General features: G+C 40.0%; 1 protein-coding gene and 1 non-coding gene across 2 annotated transcripts; one reads left to right on the forward strand and one right to left on the reverse strand.

The window, feature by feature from the left end:
* Positions 1-6,882: 6,882 nt before the first annotated feature.
* Positions 6,883-9,425, reverse strand: LOC148791856 (uncharacterized). The gene is made up of 2 exons (XM_088888315.1): positions 8,009-9,425; positions 6,883-7,787 (listed from the first exon to the last, which is right to left on the reverse strand). The coding sequence occupies exons 1-2, from the start codon at positions 9,423-9,425 to the stop codon at positions 6,883-6,885; spliced, it is 2,322 nt and encodes a 773-aa protein (XP_088744441.1).
* Positions 9,426-10,077: 652 nt separating this feature from the next.
* Positions 10,078-10,184, forward strand: LOC148791857 (small nucleolar RNA R71). Its single transcript, XR_016076840.1, has one exon. It is a non-coding gene; the product is annotated as a small nucleolar RNA R71 (small nucleolar RNA).
* Positions 10,185-23,258: the final 13,074 nt, after the last annotated feature.

Below are 23,258 nucleotides of genomic sequence, written 5' to 3' on the forward strand. Positions count from 1 at the left end.
AGTATGATAAGAGGGTTAGGATGGATAAGTTAGATGATTATTATTATTATTATTATCATTTGAAATTGTCACGAGTGTGTTTGTACACTTACTAATCCCACATAAAAAAATAAAGATGAAATATTTACTTTGAATTTTAACACCGTGGGCTCCCTCAAATCTTATATCTCACTTTTTGTAAATTTTAGAGTTGGTTGAAAAAACAAGCTGTTTTCTTGGATATTGTTCTCTTTGATCTTTGGCGTCAATTATCTCAGGAGGTATATGACTAACCCAACCCATCCAGTCTGGATTATTTTGAGCTCAATTTTCAGCCAAAAGCAGATTAGTTTTCCAATCTCCACTTAATTCGTTTTAATTACCTAGAAGTTTTAAGAGGAATAAGATATTTTTCCATCACATTCTACGTAAGGCTGTGGCATGCAATGCAATGGGGTCGAGTTAATCAGGAGACAACCCAACCCAACCTACTCCTTCAGCCTTTATTTGAGTTCTGAAGAATTTTGTTCACCAGATCCACTCCCATAAAGAGAAAGAAGATTTAATGAGACCCAACATGATAGAATTTTAAAAAGAATACCTCGAACTGGCATCTACACTCTTGTACAAATGCTATTATTCATAACATGATTGTAACATGTGCAACTGCATACTGAAATGACTTGTTTAGTTGCATATAAAAATGAAGGAAAATGAATCATTTTCAGAAAATGATCTATGGTAAGGCTGAAAACAAATCCAATTCGATTTGATAAGATTTTAAAGAGATTCGAATTTGATACCAACCCGCTGGATTTTACAAATCAATAATCATAATTCCGATCTGTTTATCTTAACATATATCTGATTCGAATCCAATTGGTACTCCTCGTTGAGAAATCTATGCTGAAAGAATGGATTAAAAATTGCTCATCTTGGGTTAGATGTTGGAGACCTTAACTTGCTGCATTAAAGCAGTTTGCAACAATATTTTGGGTCTATTTCTTGTCCAAAATGGATGCCATCAGCCCCATTCGATCACCTTTCAAGTAACAATAATGGTGGAGAGAGAAAGAGAACTTATAGTTTATAGTCCTAAAAAGTATTAATTGTAGGAAAGAAAGAACATTTCTTCTCAACCGCAACGAGGGGTTGAGCAAATGTTAATCAGCAGGAGTTATTCCAATCAGTAGCTCCACGGTCCACCATACACACAGATGCAAATACAAATCCCATGAGAGATGCTCCGGCCCCATTTGGCGTGTCTTTTCCCGTGGGTTGTCGGATTTTTAGAAGCCCGGCAGCCCACATTTTAGTCTTTTCCCATTTAGTTGGGAAAAGATTTAGCCACCAAAAGCCACAGCCCCGAAAAGATGCGGGAAGCTCATTTCGGGCTATTTTCGAGAAGCTTTAAATGAATCTTTTTGACTTTTTCTCAACTCATCTTCACGCGGAAAGACGTGCCTTAACCAAATGGTCTTCAAGTTGTTATGTTAAGATCTTGATGAAAAAGTTTACATTGTCTTTTGACTATCATAACTTCCAGAAGATCTTTCAAAAAAGACTTGCCTAACGGCCCTGGAAATAAAATCCTATATATCTTACAAATTACCACTCCATCTCATCATCATTTTTATCATCCTCTATCTCTTCTCCACTACTCTCATCCTAACTAATGCTGCTTGATCCGAGGTGGTGCACGAACTGAGGTTGCAGTCAGATAGCCCTTGCCAACCGGGCAGAGCCAAGGTGAAAGGATGGAGCTGCGCTTCAAGATCTGTGATTAAGAAAGGATGTCAGAGGCCCGAGGAGTTATCCTTAGGTAGGCACTCCAACGCTCAAGTTTGTAAAATGTGGTGGATGGTCGGGCTGAGCAATGAGAGTGTTGGTCCGAGCAGAGTAACAGTATGGGTGCTAGAAGTTGGAATCCCATACCATGAGCGGGAGATACCTTTCCATAGCCGAAGGTCCATGTCCTGGTTGGATTAGGTTTCTAGGGTTGTTGGGATGAAGTTAACCACCGAGGTTTTTGGGATAGAGTCCTAATCCCTAGGGGCGTTGTCCTCATCCCTCCTCCTGTCCTTGGTCGTGCTTATCCACATGACGTGGGGCTAATGTGGCTGAAGATAACCCTACATTTCGATGCTTTAAGGGCATCAATTCAGGGGTATTTTTGAAAGGGATGGTAGAATCCATCGAACGGACGCCAAAAATGTTGCGGAATGCTGGAAGAATTTCAAAAATTTTCTACCTACCTTTAAACTGGGAATCGCATTCCCTGATTTTAGAATCAAGATTCAGGGATCCTACTTGAACCAGAACCGAACCAGAATTGGACCAAAAAGAGATGGGGGGGATTATACCTGATCCAAAGAAATAATATCTCCCAAAGTTGGTGTTCACACCCAAAGAAAACACCAAGATCTACTCCTGCTGAAGATGACACAGCAGCTATGGAACAAAACTAGTAGAGTGCGTCCTACACACCGAATCCTTCACAAGAATCCTTTGGAGGCAATGAGCACCGAACACAGATCAGCCTTTCAACAAAGACTGATATCAAGAACTTTTCTTGATCTTTCTCTGACAGAGAAAATCGAACTTCAATAGGTGGCGGCTACTGAAGGAGAAAAGCTAGAGAAGAATATGGCGAACTGCTATTTTCTTTCTCCAGGGTTTCAGAGATCCTATCTCAAAACTGCAGGGTGTATTATGTTCCCTAGGGTTCGAATTCTTGTTATTCGAATGGTAGGTTTTCTCTAGTTTCTTAATGATTAAGAAAGCCTCCTGATCATATTAGGAGTTGCCCTTATCCAAATCAGTATTTGGATTAGGACTTGATAGCTATAAATATATAACCCTAGCAAGTGCACTAGTTATCAAGTAGTATAAAATATCGTTCCCACGGGGATTTAACAAAATAAGTATTAGAACCACAGTTTTCCCTAATTATCTGGACAAACGAAATTTAGATTTGAGCAAAACTACTGAAATTAGAAAAAGAAAATAGAAGCAAGGGTGATCACTAATCAAGTATGCAATGGATGAAATCGCTAGGACTTTAGGTCCACCTAACCAATGTAATGAATATTAATGGATTCGATTAACCAAGATTATTTGCCATTCCCATAAGCTGAGGTCTTTCCAATTTTATTTAGTATTCTCTCTCGAGATATACTAAAACTATGTCCATCAGGTAACCCTTTGATCACTCGAGTAGAGCTCTCAAGATGGAAATGCATTATGTCCAAGAAAAACCATTAAATTCAGATGAATCATGTATATATATCTCTATATACCATTCAATTCACACTATGAATTATTTAGTTGATTATGTGAATTCCTCTCTCGATTCATTCACATAACACAAATCAATTAAGAGGTGGCCAAGCTCTTAAATCTATTAAGCACAATAATTCATAGACTATATGGAAATCACAATCTTGGATAAATCATAAAGATAAAAATATATTCATTAACATGGTTAGGCTTTCCACAGCCCTAGCAAGAAACAAATCAGTTCATGATAAGAGAATTAAAGCAAACAAAGGGAAAGAAAGAACTCTTGAATTCGCCCATGGTGCTGAGATCTCCTCTTCTTGCCGCCACCTTCTTCTTGAGATTTCTTGACTTATTTTCTCCTCTCTTGACTGGTTGCTCAATGCAATTCATGATACCCTAGGGTTGGTACGCCCAGCTCTCATATAGCTTACAATTTCTTGGAGTTATCTCAAGAATGGATAATCCAGCCTTGATCCAAACTCCTCCTATCCTATCCTATCTTCTCTCATCTCTCATTGTCTAAAACCTTTCTTAATCTTTCTGGAATTACATTTAAAAGTTTAAATCTAAGAGGACTCTCGAACTATTGAATTCAAATGGGCTGCTTTAATATCTTGGGTTGCCTCAATGTTCTTCTGCGAAATGGGCTTCGGCTGGGAATTGGTCCTCACTACGAAAGTGCTCCATCTTTGGGTCCAGATTTGACTTCGATGTAGGCCGAATCTTCTAAAGCCTAAAACATAAAAGTTGTAGTTTTATCTCTTATCTTTCCAGTGGATCTTGAATCAGCCCAATCGGATCTCGAATGTGAAGGTTAGGCCCAGATTACTGATCACTTCCGAAACTATGAAAAACCCATCCGATTAGCCTTTCTTTGCTCCTGATGCCTTCTTTCATGCCCTGAATCAAAATACAAGAGATATGAGTCCAATTAAGTGCTAATTAGGTATGAAAGATAAAATATTTGGGGATAAAAATGTGATAAATTCTACCCTCATCAAATTCCCCCACACTTAAACCTTGCCCGTCCTCGTGCAAGACAAAACTGAAAAAAAAAACTAAAACAGAATAAGCCGACTAACTACTGAAATTTTTGGAGGTCAATCTTCACAGGATGTTCGCCCTCTTTCATGCCTTGATCAGTATTTATGATCCTTCCCTTCGTCCACTTCTTTTCCTCTTTAACTTGTCAAAGAATCATCTTAAGTTGCCAATCCTCTTGATCCCAAATGAGATCGACAATCGAGGGAAACAAGCATCTCTTTGCATGAATAATTTAGGACTAGAGTAAGCCCTTTTTGTTTTCACAATCACATGCAGCAAGATTCAAAAATACCCTCTCACGATTTTTTAGAACGAAACAAGGAATGTTATCACCATAATCTTGCTTATGTATCACATCTCCACCACTTGTCATGAGTCCACTGCATCGAAAGGTGAATTAGGGTTTGGGATCTAGGAATGAGTGCATTTTATGCCCCATCTCACCCTTTTCTTATATTTTTAGTGTGAGTGTATTTTATGCTCCATCTCACACTTATTCAGAAATAAAATATATATATATATATATATATATATATATATATATATTTGGATAAAAATCACGTTTCAATCCATGAACTCATTATTGTGGTCTCAATATGCCTAATAAGACAAGTTCTAGAATAATCAAACCATGTTTGTCCGTCAGAAACCGAATGCTCACAAGGGTCAAATCTGTATTGCATCTTGCCTGTTGATCATTCAAACTACTGAGAGACCTTCCATAACCGAAAATTTCAGCTAGATTTGCCTGCATCCTTTCTTGTCTATCCCACCTAAGCACATGATTCATGACGGTTTACAATTATTCAAAAACAAGTCTCTAAGGAGCAGAAATTTCAAAAAGAAATGTTAGAGATGGGGTAATCGAAGCATGCTAGAGTCTGAAAAAAATTTATCAACCCTTTAGTCCTCCCCCACACTTAAGATATACATTATCCTCAATGTGCATAATAAGAAAAAAGAGAGAAAGATTAAGAGGACTTCCCTGAATGCCTCGTTGAGATCCTGCAGATGAAATACGAAAAACACACTCATAAAAAAAAAACTGAACAAAACAAACAACTAAATTTAATGGGTTGCCTCCCACAAGCGCTCTTTTTAAGTCGTGAGATTGACTTTCACCTTTCTTTCATGGCGGTTTCAAGGAGAGAATGGTCCCATGGTGGATGGGTTGCTCTCCTTCAATATAATGTTTCAACCGTCCATTTACCTTGAATGTACTCCCATCATCATTACGTAGTTCAATTGCTCCATGAGGGAATACCTTAGCCACTTCAAAGGGTCCACTCCACCTAGACTTCAACTTCCCTAGGAATAGCCTGAGACGAGAATTAAAGAGCAAAACTTTGTCACCTTTCCTAAATTCCTTTCTTGCAATACGGGAGTCATGCCATGCCTTGGTTTTTTCTTTGTAAGTCCGGGTATTCTCATATGCTTGATTTCTCCATTCCTCTAATTCATTGAGTTGGAGCTTCCTTTGATCACCTGCATTTCTTAAATCAAAATTCAGAAATTTGGTAGCATAATAAGCTTTATGTTCCAGCTCAACGAGTAGATGGCATGCTTTGCCAAAGACTAAATGATAAGGGGACACACCGATTGGAGTTTTGAATGCCGTACGATAGGCCCAAAGTGCATCGTCTAGTCTTAAAGACCAATCCCTCCTAGAAGTGGTAACCGTCTTTTCCAAAATCTGTTTTAATTCTCTATTAGAGATTTCTACTTGGCCACTAGTTTGGGGGTGGTAGGGGGTTGCAATTTTATGTGTAACACCATATTTGTTTAATAGTTGTTCGAATTGTTTGTTACAGAAATGCATCCCCCCATCACTTATGATAGCTCGAGGTGTTCCAAAACGAGTGAATATGAATTTAATGACAATCCGAGCATCATTAGTGGGGTATGCACATGCTTCCACCCATTTGCTCACATAGTCCATAGCCACAAGTATATAAGAATTATTAACAGATTTTGGGAAAGGTCCCATGAAATCGATGCCCCATACATCAAATATTTCGCAAACAAGAATGTTGTTTAAGGGCATCTCGTTTCATCGGGAGATATTACTTGTCTCTGGCAATGATCGCAAGCACTTACATATGTGTAGACATCCTTGAAGAGTGACGGCCAATAAAAACCGCTTTGGAGGATTTTTGAAGCAGTTCTTGATGTTCCATGGTGACCTCCAGCTTCTCTGTCATGGCAGAATTTTATAACACTGAGTACTTCCTCCTCGGGAATACATCTCCTTATCAGTCCGTCCCCGCAGATCTTATACAAGTAAGGCTCATCCCATAAATAATGCTTTACATCAGAGAATAATTTCTTCCTCTGCTGATATGTCAAGTGAAGTGGTACCACCTTCCCTGCCAAAAAGTTAGCCAAATCAGCAAACCATGGTTCATTATTACCATTAATCGTATATAGTTGCTCATCTGGGAATTCATCATGTAAGGCTGAATTATCAATATTTTCAACATACTTTTCATCTAGCCTTGATAAGTGGTCAGCTATTGTATTTTCCCTACCCTTCTTGTCCTTAATTTCTAAATAAAATTCTTGCAATAGCAAGATCCATCATAGCAGCCTAGGTTTCGCATCTTTCTTAGCAAGCAGATATCTCAAGGCAGCATGGTCAGTGAATATGATAACTTTAGATAAGAGCAAATAAGATCTAAATTTTTCAATAGCAAATACTACTGCAAGTAGTTCCTTTTCTGTAGTAGAATAATTTTTTTGTGCTTCATTCATGGTCGTACTTGCATAGTAAATGGTATGGAACTTCTTATCTTTTCTTTGCCCTACAACTGCGCCTAAGGTATCATTGCTTGCATCACACATTATTTCGAAGGGTGGTTCCCATATGGGAGCTGATACAATTGGCGCTTGAACCAATTTCTCTTTAAGAGTGTTGAATGCATGCAAACAATCATCATTGAAATCGAAAGGTACATATTTGACTAGCAGATTTGTTAGGGGCCTGGCGAGTTTTGAGAAATCTTTGATGAACCACCTATAAAAATCAGCGTGCCCAAGAAAACCCCTAACATCTTTTACTGACTGAGGTGGAGGTAGTTTTTCAATCAGTTCTATTTTAGCTTTATCAACCTCGATGCCCCGGGAGGACACCTTATGCCCTAGAACGATTCCTTCCCTAACCCTGAAATGACATTTTTCCCAGTTCAAAACAAGGTTAGATTCCTCACACCTTTGAAGTACCGTTTTCAAATTCAGCAAGCATTCATCAAATGATGATCCATAAATAGAGAAATCATCCATGAAGACTTCCATGAAGTCATCGATGAAATCACCAAATAATGACATCATACATCGCTGGAAAGTGGCAGGTGCATTGCACAGTCCAAATGGCATTCTCCTAAATGCAAAGGTTCCATATGGGCAAGTAAAAGTGGTCTTTTCCTGATCTACCAGTGCAATGGGTACTTGAAGGTACCCGGAGTAGCCGTCTAGGAAGCTATCATCTGGTCAATAAATGGCAAAGGGAAGTGATCTTTCCTAGTGGCCTCATTTAGCTTTCTATAGTCTATGCACACCCTCCAGCCAATTATTGTTCTTGTGGGAGTTGATTCATTATTTTCATTATTTTCATTATTTTCATTTATAACTACAATAATCCCACCTTTCTTTGGTACGACTTGAATGGGGCTTACCCATGATGAGTCAGAAATTGGATAAATAATACCTGCTTCGAGCCATTTCAGAATTTCTGCCTTTACTACCTGTTGCATTTTAGGATTCAGCCTCCTTTGTGGTTGTGCCTTGGGGCTGCAGCCTTCCTCCATCAGAATTTTGTGTGTGCATACCAATGGGCTGATCCTTTTTATGTCTACGATGCTCCATCCTATGGCCGACATGTGTTGCTTGAGCACCCTCACAAGCTTTTCCTCTTGGAGACCTGTCAATTCAGAAGTGATAATTATAGGTAAGGTGGAACTGTCTCCCGAAAACATATATTTTAAATGAAAAGGCAAGGGTTTAAGTTCCAAAGCCGGAGGTGCTTTGATGGAAGGTAGTAATTGTTTAGTGGAGATCAGCCCATCTAATGGTAGAAATCTCCCTTGTCTTGGTTTGCATTCTTCTTGGCCGGCCTCTAAATAATTCATTGCCTCCTCTACCTTGTCCTCCATCACCTGCATGTTATTACGTGAATTAATGATACAGTTTTCAAAGGGGTTATCTATCTTTGATTTATTAATTTCTGCTACCACCACATCAATGGAGTCGATTACATATATTTCATGTTCTCTCGTGTTGGGATACTTCAGAGTTTGGAAAACGTTAAATATCACTTCTTCACTATTGATCCTAAGACTAAGTTGACCCTTTTGTACATCAATTAAGGCATTACCAATAGCAAGAAAGGGTCTCCCTAGAATTAATGGCATTGATCTGTCCTCCTCCATATCCAACACAATGAAATCAGCAGGGATGATGAAGTTCCCTACTTTAACTAAGACATCTTCCACTATTCCCCTAGGGTATTTAATGCTTCGATCGGCCAGCTGTAGGGTAATGGTGGTAGATGTTAGTTCATGTAATCCAAGTCTTTTAAAAATAGAGTAGGGCATCAAATTTATACTAACACCAAGGTCACATAAAGCTTTCTCAAATTCAGCATTGCCTATGGTGCAAGGGATAGAAAAACTCCCTGGATCCTTCAGTTTTGGTGGTAGCTTATTTTGGAGAATGGCCGAACATTCTTCATTTAGCTTTACCATCTCGCAATCCTCCCACTTCCTTTTGTTGGAAATTACCTCCTTCAGGAATTTGGCATACTTCGGCATCTGTGACAATACATCAAGAAGAGGAAGGTTAATATGGATCTTTTTAAACACTTCCAAAAATTTTTCAAATTGTTTATCTAATTTAGCCTTCAAGACTCTTCTTGGGTAGGGGATAGGAAGTTGAATTTCATCTAAATTCAGCTTAGGGGTGCTTCCCTCATTCTCTTTTTGCAGCTTGGCCGATTCAGCTTCCTTGTCGTCTTCTTGGGCTTCGCCGACTGTCTTCCCACTTCTTAAGGCTATGGCATTCACATGCTCTCTGGGATTCTTTTCTGTGTTGTTGGGTAGCCTTCCCTCCTTTCTTTCCGATAGCATAATTACAATCTACCCCACTTGAACTTCTAAGTTCTTGATTGATGTTTTTTGGCTTAAAAGCCTCTTATCTTGTTCTTAAAACCTTGCTTCAGTAGCATTAATGAACTTAGAGATCATTTCTTCTAGATTAGTCTTTTTTTCTTGTGGAGGCAGCTGTTATTGGAATCCCATGGGTGTCTTCGGTTGATTGTTGCTCCATGAAAAGTTTGGATGATTCCTCCACCCTGGGTTGTATGTATTTGAATATGGGTTGAAGTTTGACCTGCCAGCATGAGAGATAAAATTAGCATTTTCATGGGAAATAAAAGGACTATTTAATTGACAATCAGAATTAGTATGTTCTATTTGACCACATAAATCGCATGAGATGCTAGATGGTGTATTAATTGCTACAACATTAAAAGTGTCAAGTTTCTTATTCAGATTAGCAAGTTGCGCAGATATGGCTGCAAGGGAATCGATATGGTGTACTCCCCTCTGATTGGTTCGGTCATTGCTCCACTGGTAGCTGTTTGACACCATCTCCTCTATTAGGTCATAAGCTTCCTCCGGTGTTTTTCTCATGATCGTGCCACCTGCGGCTGCATCAATAATGGATCGATTAGAGGGGTTAATACCATTATAAAAAGTCTGAATCTGTCGCCAAGTTGGTATACCATGGTGAGGACACTTCCTAAGCATCTCCTTGAATCGTTCCCATGCTTCATACAAGGATTCCCTCTCAAATTGAGCAAAAGTAGTAATATCATTTATTAACTTTGCTGTTTTAGAGGGTGGGAAATATTTAGCCAAAAAATTTTGGGTTAGATCATTCCAAGTGGTGATACTTCCTGCAGGGAGTGAGTTAAGCCAATATTTAGCTCTATCACGCAATGAAAAAGGAAATAATCTAAGCCTAATAGCATCATCACTAACTCCATTATGTTTAAAAGTATCACATATTTCCAAGAAGTTAACAATGTGTGCATTAGGGTCATCACTTGGTAACCCACTAAACTGAATACTTGTTTGGATCATTTGAATTATTGCAGGCTTGATTTCGAAGTTGCCGGCATGAATGGTGGGTTTGCAAATGCTGGATGTCGCCCCAACAATGTTTGGACAAGCATAGTCCAAGAGGGTGCGATTTCCTTCTGCCATCTCTCCTTCCAATTCTATTGCTGGTTCGCCAATAACAACCTCCTCTCTTGTCTAACCTTCAGCTAGTCCTCCCTGTATAGTGCGTGTCATGCACTAGTAAATCTGAACCAACAAGAAATCGAACAAGTAGAATAAAAATAAAATATAATGAATAAAAATAAAATAATAACAGAAAAAAAAATCCAAATTAATCAAGGTCAACAAGTTCTAATATTATTTTAGGATTAAATCCCTGGCAACGGGGCCAAAAACTTGATAGCTATAAATATATAACCCTAGCAAGTGCACTAGTTATCAAGTAGTATAAAATATCGTTCCCATGGGGATTTAACAAAATAAGTATTAGAACCACAGTCTTCCCTAATTATCTGGACAAACAAAATTCAGATTTGAGCAGAACTACTGAAATTAGAAAAAGAAAATAGAAGCAAGGGTGATCACTAATCGAGTATGCAATGGATGAAATCGCTAGGACTTTAGGTCCACCTTACCAATGTAATGAATATTAATGAATTCAATTAACCAAGACTATTTTCCATTCCCATAAGCTGAGGTCTTTCCAATTTTATTTAGTATTCTCTCTCGAGATATACTAAAACTATGTTCATCAAGTAACCCTTCGATCTCTCGAGTAGAGCTCTCAAGATGGAAATGCATTAAATCCAAGAAAAACCATTAAATTCAGATGAATCATGTATATATATCTCTATATACCATTCAATTCACACTGAATTATTCAGTCGATTATGTGAATTCCTCTCTCGATTCATTCACATAACACAAATCAATTAAGAGGTGGCCAAGCTCTTAATTCTATTAAGCACAATAATTCATAGACTATATGGAAATCACAATCTTGGATAAATCATAAAGATAAAAATATATTCATTAACAGGGTTAGGCTTTCCACAGCCCTAGCAAGAAACAAATCAGTTCATGATAAAAGAATTAAAGCAAACAAAGGGAAAGAAAGAACTCTTGAATTCGCCCATGGTGCTGAGATCTCCTCTTCTTGCCACCACCTTCTTCTTGAGATTTCTTGAATTCTTGATCACCTTTCCTCTGTTTCTTGACTTATTTTCTCCTCTCTTGACTGAATGATCAATGCAATTCATGATACCCTAGGGTTCGTGCGCCCAGCTCTCGTATAGCTTACAATTTCTTGGAGTTATCTCAAGAATGGATAATCCAGCCTTGATCCAAACTCCTCCTATCCTATCATATTTTCTCTCCTCTCTCATTATCTAAAACCTTTCTTAATCTTTCTGGAAAAACATTTAAAAGTTTAAATCTAAGAGGACTCTCGAACTCTTGAATTCGAATGGGCTGCTTTAATATCTTGGGCTGCCTCAATGTTCTTCTACGAAATGGGCTTCAGCTGGGAATTGGGCCTCACTACGAAAGTGCTTCATCTTTGGGTCCAGATTTTACTTCGATATAGACCGAATCTGCGAAAGCCCAAAACATGAAAGTTGTATATTTATCTCTTATCTTTCCAGTGGATCTTGAATCAGCCCAATCAGATCTCGGATGTGAAGGTTAGGCCTAGATTACTGATCGCTGCCGAAACTGTGAAAAACCCATCCGATTAGCCTTTCTTTGCTCCTAATGCCTTCTTTCATGCCCTGAATCAAAATACAATAGATATGAGTCCAATTAAGTACTAATTAGGTATGAAAGAAAAAATATTTGGGGATAAAAATGTGATAAATTCTACCCTCATCAGGACTCTTCTTAATCTTATCTGCAGATTAGATAAGCCTTTTGGGCTCATCCTAATCTCAGATCCGCTCCTTGTTAATGACTGATCAAATCAGCCCAGTTCGAAATGGGCTTTAGGCCCAATAAGAATCAAGTGCTCAAAAGTCTTCCAAACTGCTGCCTAGTTGGGCTTCTTTGTATGGCGTGGGACCCAAACATTGATCTACACACCAACCACATGGGTTCGGCCCAGCCTTTGTTACAAGGCCTGGCCGAATTCACTAGAGAGCCCAGTGAACCCCTTGAGGCCATCACATGGACCCTCTAGGCCCAACACTTACACTAAGTGGTCCCTGGGCCAAGCCACCTTATAAAAACCCAAGGACTGTGGGCAGGTGCAAGATTAGCCCATCAGGTATTATCCCAAATGGCCTTACACTTAACCTCTCAGCCCATAATGATCAAGCACTACCTGACAAGAGAGGACCTCTCCCTCGGCTGCTAGGAACAATGCTGCACTCTCTACTCACATGGATCCCGAGAATTAAAATCATTTGCAAACATTTTGAAACCATACTTAGATATATATATCATATATATAAATTTTGCAAAACAAGTTTCCAACGATTGAAATCAACTACCGGAAATTTGGTTTCCATCAGAGAGAGTGCATCCCCGATCATTACCTTTGTTCGACAAAGGGGTTGATCCCGTCACTATGATCATCCACTCAGATGAACTTTCAGACTGTCCCAACATACCCAGGTTTTGAACCCCGCTAAGGATCTCACTGATTGGCATATCAAAGACAACCCAATCTGACACCCAGTGCAATACCATAATCGGGTCTAGGGGTCAAGTGCAATTTTCCAGTTTTGCCCATCAGTCTCCAAGGTCCAGGGCAATACTAGAAATCTGGTCCGGTTCAAGGATTCAAGTAATCCCACACTGCATGTGCCTTGGGTCTCACCCTGTTGGCTGAGACAAGCCACCCCAACAGTTGGCAGCACACCAGTGTCTGCCTTGGCAGGATAAATCTCCCCAAACTTATCCAATGGCTGTGAAAATTTAAAACCAACACAAGTTTCATTAAGTGTCCAGTTTTAGGGTCTTACATAGAAGTATACCACACAATATGAATCAAACATGTACTTTATTCCTTTACATTAAATATCAAAGTACATCAAAACAGATTGAAGCTAAGGGCATACAAAAACTGTCCAACAATTTCCGGCCTTAGAATAATCAAAGTGTGCCATTTTCCCAATTAAAATCAATGTTGTGACCTCTGAGGGTCTCTATGCAAATTTTGGGGAAAACTAGGAAGTTTTCATGGCTGAAATTTAGATTTTGAAGGGATAAGAGATCCATCATATGGATGGCTGAACCATGCAAGAAGGTTGGGCGAAATTTCAAATATTTCTCTCACCCATCAGGGAATTGCATTCCCTATTTTAGAAAACTGCATTTTCAAAGATCATTCTTGAACCAAACTAGACCAAATCTGAAACCAAAAGGGAGGAGAAGGATATACCTTGTACGAAGTAGCTGTAACTCCCAATGAAGGTGTTCACGCCCAAGGAGATAACCAAAACCCGCTTCCACTGAAGATTACATAGTGTGTGGTGAAGCAGGATTAATAGGACGACTCTTCAGCAAGAACTAAATTCTTCAGTAAGAATGGAGTAGAGGGCTGGTGAACATGACTTGAGATTGCTTCACCAAGTGGAGATCACTCCCACAAGTGAAGATCGAACTGGGTAGGGGCAGAAAGAATAGGGAAGAACTTTGCAGATTGCTGTCTTGTATCTGGTATGTCTTGCATGTCCGCCCTGCTCTCTTTTTTATATCCTTAAAGAGACAACCTCCTAATCTGATTAGGAGTTTCCTGATCCAAATATTTGTTTGGATCCGGACTCTTTAAGTGATAAAGATAATCCCTTATCTTATCTGCAGTTTAAGATAAGCTTAATCCTAATCATATTAGGAGTTTCCTGATCCAAATCTTTATTTGGATCTGGACTCTTTAAGTGGATAAGATTTATCCTTTTATCCTTATCTGCTGATCCAAACCTAGATCCGCCCCTATTTAATCAATTTAATTATCGTAGTTCGAATTGGGCTTTAGCCCATTAAATTTATGTGCCCACTTAGCCTCTTAACCTACTGCTCAGTTGGCTTTCTTTGTATGGTGTGCAACCCAAACATTGATCTACACATCAGCCACATGGGTTCAGTACAACCTTTGTTACAAGGCCTGGCGAATTCACTGTAGGAGACAGTGAACCCCTGATCACTATGCACTCTTAATGGGCCCAACATTTACACTAAATGGTCATTGGGTAAAGCCACCTTTTGAAAACCCAAGGACTATGGGCAGATGTAGGATTAGCCCATCAGGTATTACCCTCAATGGTCTTACACTTAACCTCTCAGCCCATAATGATCAAACACTGCCTGACAAAAGAGGACCTCTCCCTCACTGCAAGGAACAGTGTTGCACTCTCTACTCACCTAGATCCCGGGAATTAAAACCTTTTGCAAAAAATTTTGAAACCATAATATATATGTATATCTCTATATAAATATATTTTGCAAAAACAAATTTCAACAGTTGAAATCAATTGCCGGCAGTTTAGGTTTCCATCAGAGAGAGTGCATCCCCGATCATTCACTTTGTCCAACAAAGGGGCTGATCCTGTCACTATGATCACCCACTTAGATGAATTCTCGGACTGTCCCAACAAACCCAAGTTTTGACCCCCTCTAAGGATATCACTGATTGGCATATCAAAGACAGCCCAATCTGGCACTTAGTGCAGTACCATAATCGAGTTTAGGGGTCAGGTGTAACATTTCGATTTTGTCCATCTATCTCCAAGGTCCGTATTGGAATTTTGGTCCAGTTCAGGGTTTCAAGAAAACCTACATTGCATGTACCTCAGGTTTCACCTTGGCAGCTGAGACAAGCCACCCCAACCAACTTGGCGGTACATTAGTGTCAGCCTTGGCAGGATGAATCTCCCAAAATCTATCCAATGGCCGTGAAGATTCTAAAGTAACACGAGCCTCATAAGTGTCCAGTTTAAGGGTATTACATAGAAACATACCACAATGGCATGAATCAATTATGTACTTTATTCATTTACAATAAATGACAAACGATACATCAATCTGATTGGAGCAATGGGCATAACTGTCCACTAGCTCCCACTTGCACTTAGGTCCAATCGGGTACAAGCTAGAGTCCCATACTTTCCACGTGTTTCTCAAACACTTTCTGTGTCAGTGGCTTAGTCAATGGGTCTGCCACATTCTTAGCTGATGCTTCATTTTAACATCAATCTTCCGTAGATCCAGTGTTGTCATACAACAGTGGAATGGTTCATTTTAACATCAATCTCCTCATTAGGCAGCCTCACTTATGGCAATGTGCTCGGCTTGGGTTGTGGAATGTACTATTGTCAATGTATGCAGCTTGGGATAATCCAATTATCCACTTCGACCTATCTCTATAGAGTCGAAGACCCAGTATATAGGAAGCATCTCCAAGATCTTTCATGGAGAACTGTTGCGAAAGCCATACCTTGACTGAAGTCAACATTCCTACATCATTCCCAATGAGTAGGATATCGTCCACATACAACACCGAGAAGGTGACCTTATCCCCACTGGACTTCCTATAAACACAGGGCTCATCCGGATTCTACTCATAGTCAAACGATTTGACGGCAGAGTCAAAACTGATGTTCCAACTCCTAGAAGCTTGCTTAAGTCCATATATGGATCTATTAAGTTTACATACCATGTGTTCCTGACCAGCAGCAATGAAGCCTTGCGGCTGCTGCATGTAGATATCTTCACTAAGATCTCCATTCAGGAACGCGGTTTTGACATCCATTTTCCAAATCTTGTAGTCATGTATTACTGCTACAACTAGCAGGATCCTAATGAATTTGAGCATGGCCACGGGCGAAAAGGTTTTCTCATAGTTGATTCCCTCTTTCTAAGTATACCCTTTCGCCACCAAACGAACTTTATAGGTCTCGATCTTGCCATCGGTTCCCTTCTTCCTCTTATAGATCCATTTGCAACCAATCCCCAGAGGGCAGATCTACCAGAGTCCATACTCCATTGGCCTCCATCGAGTCCATCTCAGCTCTCATGGCCTCCACCCACTTCTGGGAATCTATGTCCAACATAGCTTTCGCATAAGTCACGGGATCCTCCTCACTAGTCAAGGCTTCCACCAGGTAACTATCCTAGTCATAACCATAACGGACTGGTGGCCTGGATACCCAAGTGGAACTTCTAGGTTGGTTACTACCTGGAACCTGCGGGACATCTCCCACTAATCTTGAGCTCTCCTCATCAAGAACTATTTCTTGACGATGAGTGTCCAAGATATAATATGTTTATAAGAATAGGGCATTTCGACTGCAGAACACTTTCTTCTCACTTGGGTCATAGAAAAGATAACCCACTGAATCCTTTGGGTAGCCTACAAATAGGCAACGACTGGTCTTGGATTCCAACTTGTCCGCACTCGTTCTTTTAATGTGCGCAGGACAACCCGAAATCTTCAAGTGTCTGACACTTGGTTTCTTTTCGGTCCATAGTTCGTATGGAGTTTTCGGAACCGATTTGGTTGGAACCCAATTCAGCACGTAAATTGTGGTCTCTAACGCATATCCCCAAAAGGATGTGGGCAATTCAGAGCATGTGAGAAGTGACCAGACCAGGTCTAGCAATGTCCTATTCCTCCTCTCTGAAACACCGTTAAGTTGGGGTGTTGTAGGAGGAGCTAACTGTGAGATAATCCCATTGGCCTTCAAGTAGTCCCTGAATTCGTCAAAGAGATACTCGCCACCTCGGTCTGATCAAAGGGCCTTAATTTCTCTCTCTAACTATTTCTCGACCTCTTGTCTGAACTCTTTGAACTTTTCAAAGGATTCAGATTTATGTCTCATTAGGTACACGTAACCATATCGTGAAAAATCACCAGTAAAGGTGATGAAGTACACATGTCGGTTGCGAGTCCTAACACTCAGGGGACCACATACATCACTATGTATAAGGTCAAGTGTGGCTGTACATCTTTCAGGCTTACCATTAAATGGCCGCTTTGTCATCTTACCTCTAAGGCAAGGTTCAGAAGTGGGAAGGTTTTCTACGGTTAGAAAACCCAAAGGACCATCCTTTACCAATCTTGTGATTCGGTCAATACCGATGTGGCCAAGTCGGTAATGCCACAGGCACGTGGAGCTGACTATGTCACAAGTCCTTTTCTTAGGGATTTTGACCGACCTAGTTTTGGTTAGGTTAGTTTTTAGAGAAGGATGTAGAACGTAGAGACCGTTCTCTAGTTCCCCGCATGCGATGAATTTGTTGTTCCTTTTGATAGTAATCACATTACTAAAAGAGACAGTATATCCATCCACACACAATTTAGAAACATAAATCAAAATTTTTCTTAGATTTTGTACAAAAAGACAGTCTTTCAGTACAAGAATCCCTTCTCTAAAACTTAATTCTACGGTTCTTATCGCCGTAGCTGCAACACTTGCAGAAGTCCCCATGTAAAGTGTCACCTCTCCTTCACTCAGCCTTCTGCTTACTTTGAACCCCTGTAGTGAATTACACGCAGGAGTTAAAGCCCTGGAGTCAACACACCAAGACACAAAAGTTACTAATAAATTAGTTTCCATGACACAAGTTTCGAAAGTACCTTTCTTAGATTCCAAGTAGGCAGGACAATTCCTCTTCCAGTGGCTGGCCTGCTTACAAAAGTGACAGGCATCGGATGCCTTGTCTTCTTCTGAGGCTTTCTCTTTGCTTTCCTCTTCTTGCCAGATTTGCCATCTTCAACAAGCATGGCTATCGGCTCATCCTTCCTTATCAATTCCTCAGCTCATTGCAACATATTGCTGAGCTCTTGGACGCTGATATTCAGCTTGTTCATATTATAATTCATAATGAACGGGTTGAAGGATGGAGGCAGAGAGTTGAGAATAGCATCGATCTGTGTGACCAGATCTAGCCCAGAACCAAGGGTCTCCAGCTCGTTTATGTAGCCCATCATCTGAAGACAATGGTCATGCACTTGCTGCCCCTTAGTCATCTGTGCGGTCATGAACTGTTTTAGGACCTTTTGTCGAGTAGAACAATTCTGCTCTTTGTATATAGTCTTCAAACTATCCAATATGTCTTTAGCAAGTTCGATCTGATCGAACTGCCTCTGTATCGGATTGTCCAAAGAGGCTATGATATAGCAACGGGCCAGGGAGTTTTTATCCTCCCATTCTTGGTATTCTCTCCTTCGAGCCTCAGAAGCCCTGTCCCCCGGATGATCCAGAGCAGGATTTTTAGCCACCTTATCCAGTTTTTCTGAAGCTAGGACCAGCATAAGGTTTTTGTACCAGTCAGCATAATTGGGTCCCTTAAGCTTGTTGTCGTCAAGCAACTTAGAAAATTGTCCGTTTGCCATTTTCTGATAAAACAACAAAACGTTAGTCCACAACCTTAGTTTGATTCATGTTACCTACATAGATATGGCTTTTAATCTATGTTCCATTTCCATTTGTTCGTCTCTGAGATTTCCCTCCTCTCTCAGTGATGGAGACGGCGAAATTTCTCTGGAAATGTGGGAAATCACATAGGGTGCGTGGAGCCAACTGTTTTAGCTACATAACCCCACCACCTTTCTACGACGGATCACATCCACTCATCGTATGAGTTTCCCTTTGGCCTCTGTCAGACAAGGTTCAAAGTTGTTTTTAGGTAAACCTTTCTGTCCAGTGAGTGCTCACCCACCATATTCAGGTTACGCCAAGGTACCGTGAGAGAGTTCCCATTTTCTGGTGAAGCCCCTCCCACATCGGTCTATGATGCCCCTATCATCCTATGAAACACTTTGACAGACCCAACAGTAAATGGATAACCCAATTTTATGGTGTGTTTCCTCATTACTGAAGGATCCATCATCGTACTAATGATGGAAGGCCTTTAGAGAGTCCATCATATGGATCTCCCTATCACATGCACTCATATTACCGGAGGGAACTAAATTACGCCCTAGTTCTAATTTAGGTCAAACCAAAGTGGCTCTCACTGACTTTCATAAAGTCAGATTTCTGGTGGACCTAAATCGGCTAGGGTTTCCGCACGTGTCCCTTTTAGGGGTTGTGGGGCCCACCAAGCAATGAGGGGTCATCCAATGACCTTAGGGGGACACCATGGCAATGATGTGCATTCAGCCATGGTGTGCACAAGAGCCACTAACGAATCATCATGGGCCATGTGCTTATGGCCCATGGTCGCAGAACATCAAACATCCACACATCACATGATATGGAAGAATTGATCCAATCAATCACTAGCTGTAAAGCTCGTTAATCAACCCAATGAAAACACAATATTAATGATTAATATCATCTAGGTATATGCGCTGAATAACAGTTAGTAGTTCGAACCATATAGCTTTTCTCACAAAATGGGCTTTTGCAGTTTTAACTCTTTAAAACTGGGCTTTACAGGTTGGGCCGAATTAATCCCCGCAATTGAACATCAGATTTGGGCCTGAAAGTGTGAGAAAACTGGACTAAAAACAATCCCCTTTCGAACCCTAGATTCGGTCCAAATAGATTTGGTCCAATTTGGTCCGAGATGGTCCGAAACTGATTTTCAATTCAAGAAAGATCTGAAATTAACATTTCTAATTTTAGACAATCATAAATCAGACATGGACTATTCGCACCACCTGCAAAACAGAGGTAAATCACTAGGGTTGCAGTTTCATAAACTGCAAAACAAAGAATGCGATATCTCCATTTGCAAATCTCCAACGCCGCCACCTTCTCCAATCAAGAAAATAAAATATTACAGAAATCCTATTTCTATTAATTAATTACATTCCTGATTAAATCCTATACATTCAGTCTAGAAAAATAAAAAAAAATCATTTTATAGACCAAATGGAATAGAAATTAAAAAAGGAGAATGCGCAGACAATCTACGCCAATGCTGCACTTCGATCTCCAGGTACGAACAGTCCATTAAATCAAGAAATAAATAAAGAACAATTCTAAATAAATTTTAGATTTAACAAAATGAATTTCAGATCAATCGCCCTTAGCAAGAAAAAGTTTCTTGAAATAAAATAGCAAACTGTGCAATACCTGGATAGAACAGCTTCTACCGTATTGCGCAGGTTCAGATCTGGTTTCTTGGTTCAAGATTCGAACCTGTGGCTCTGATACCACTGAAAGGGATGGTAGAATCCATCGAATGGACGCCAAAAATGTTGCGGAATGGTGGGCAAATTTCAAAAATTTTCTACCTACCTTTCAACTAGGAATCGCATTCCCTGATTTTAGAATCAAGATTTAGGGATCCTACTTGAACCAGAACCGAACCAGAATTGAACCAAAAAGAGAAGGGAGGGATTATACCTGATCCAGAGAAATAATATCTCCCAAAGTTGGTGTTCACACCCAAAGAAGACACCAAGATCTGCTCCTACTGAAGATGACACAGCAACTGTGGAACAGAACCAGCAGAGTGCGTCCTACACACCGAATCCTTCACAAGAATCCTTTGGAGGCAATGAGCACTGAACACAGATCAGCCTTTTAACAAAGACTGATATCAAGAAATTTTCTTGATCTTTCTCTGACAGAGAAAATCAAACTTCAATAGGTGGCAGCTGCTGAAGGAGAAAGGCTAGAGAAGAATATGGCGAACTGCTATTTTCTTCCTCTAGGGTTTCTGAGATCCTATCTCAAAACTACAAGGAGTATTATGTTCCCTAGAGTTCGAATTCTTGTTATTCGATTGGTAGGTTTTCTCTAGTTTCTAAATGATTTAGAAAGCCTCCTGATCATATCAGGAGTTGCCCTTATCCAAATCAGTATTTGGATTAGGACTCTTCTTAATCTTATCTACAGATTAGTTAAGCCTTTTGGGCTCATCTTAATCTCAGATCCGCCCCTTGTTAATGACTGATCATATCAGCCCAGTTCGAAATGGGCTTTAGGCCCAATAAGAATAAAGTGCTCAAAAGTCTTTCAAACTGCTGCCCAGTTGGGCTTCTTTGTATGGTGTGGGACCTAAACATTGATCTACACACCAACCTTTGTTACAAGGCCTGGCCGAATTCATTGGAGAGCCCAGTGAACCCCTTGAGCCCATCACATGGATCCTATGGGCCCAACACTTACACTAAGTGGTCCCTGGGCCAAGCCATCTTATAAAAACCCAGGGACTGTGGGCAGGTGCAAGATTATCTCAAATGGCCTTACACTTAACCTCTCAGCCCAAAATGATCAAGTACTGCCTGACAAGAGAGGACCTCTCCCTCGACTGCTAGGAACAATGCTGCACTCTCTACTCACATGGATCCTGGGAATTAAAACCATTTGCAAACATTTTGAAACCATACTTAGATATATATATATATATATATATATATATATATCGTATATATAAATTTTGCAAAACAAAATTCCAACGATTGAAATCAACTGCCGGCAGTTTGGTTTCCATCAAAGAGAGTGCATCCCCGATCATTACCTTTGTCTAAAAAAAATAACCCAATCTGACACCCAGTGCAGTACCATAATCGGGTCTTGGGGTCAGGTGCAACTTTCCAGTTTGCCCTATCAATCTCCAAGGTCCAGGGCAATACTGGAAATCTGGTCTGGTTCAAGGATTCAAGTAATCCCACACTGCATGTGCCTTAGGTCTCACCCTGGTGGCTGAGACAAGCCACCCCAACAGTTGGCAGCACACCAGTGTCAGCCTTGGCAGGATAAATCTCCAAAGACTTATCCAACGGTTGTGAAAATTTAAAACCAACACAAGTCTCATTAAGTGTCTAGTTTTAGGGTCTTACACAGAAGTATACCACACAACATGAATCAAACATATACTTTATTCATTTACATTAAATATCAAAGTACATCAAAACAGATTGAAGCTAAGGGCATACAAAAACTGTCCAACAATTTTTGGCCTTAGAATAATCAAAGTGTGCCATTTTCCCAGTTAAAATCAATTGTGATCTCTGAGGGTCTCTATGCAAATTTTGGGGAAAACTAGGAAGTTTCATGGCTGAAATTCAGATTTTGAAGGGATGAGAGATCCATCATATGGATGGCCGAACCATGCAAGAAGGTTGGGCGAAATTTCAAAAATTTCTCTCTCACCCATCAGGGAATCGCTTTCCCTATTTTAGAGAACTACATTTTCAATGATCATTCTTGAACCAAACTGGACCAGATCTGAAACCAAAAAGGAGGAGAGGGATATACCTTATACGAAGTAGCTGTAACTCCCAATGAAGGTGTTCATACCCAAGGAGATAACCAAATCCCGCTTCCACTGAAGATGACATAGTGTGTGGTGAAGCAGGATCAGTAGGACGACTCTTCAGCAAGAACTGAATTCTTCAGCAAGAATGGAGTAGAGGGCAGGTGAACTTGACTTGAGATTGCTTCTTCTACCAAGAAGCAATATTAAGAACAATTCTTGATCACTCCAACAAGTGGAGATCGAACTGGGTTGGGGCAGAAAGAATAGGGAAGAACTCTGTAGATTGCTGTCTTGTATTTGGTGTGTCTTGCATGTCCGCCCTGCTCTCTTTTTTATATCCTTAAAGAGACAACCTCCTAATCTGATTAGAAGTTTCCTGATCCAAATATTTGTTTGGATTTGGACTCTTTAAGTGATAAAGATAATCCCTTATCTTATCTGCAGTTTAAGATAAGCTTAATCCTAATCATATTAGGAGTTTCCTAATCTAAATCTTTATTTGGATCTGGACTCTTTAATTGGATAAGATTTATCATTTTATCCTTATCTGCTGATCCAAACCCAGATCCGCCCCTATTTAATTAATCTAATTATCGCAGTTCGAATTGGGCTTTAGCCCATTAAGTTTATGTGCCCACTTAACCTCTTAACCTACTGCCCAGTTGGGTCTCTTTGTATGGC

The sequence above is a fragment of the Nelumbo nucifera genome, chromosome 5 (assembly GCF_055504915.1).
Source record: "Nelumbo nucifera cultivar China Antique chromosome 5, China Antique-T2T, whole genome shotgun sequence".
Taxonomy (NCBI): domain Eukaryota; kingdom Viridiplantae; phylum Streptophyta; class Magnoliopsida; order Proteales; family Nelumbonaceae; genus Nelumbo; species Nelumbo nucifera.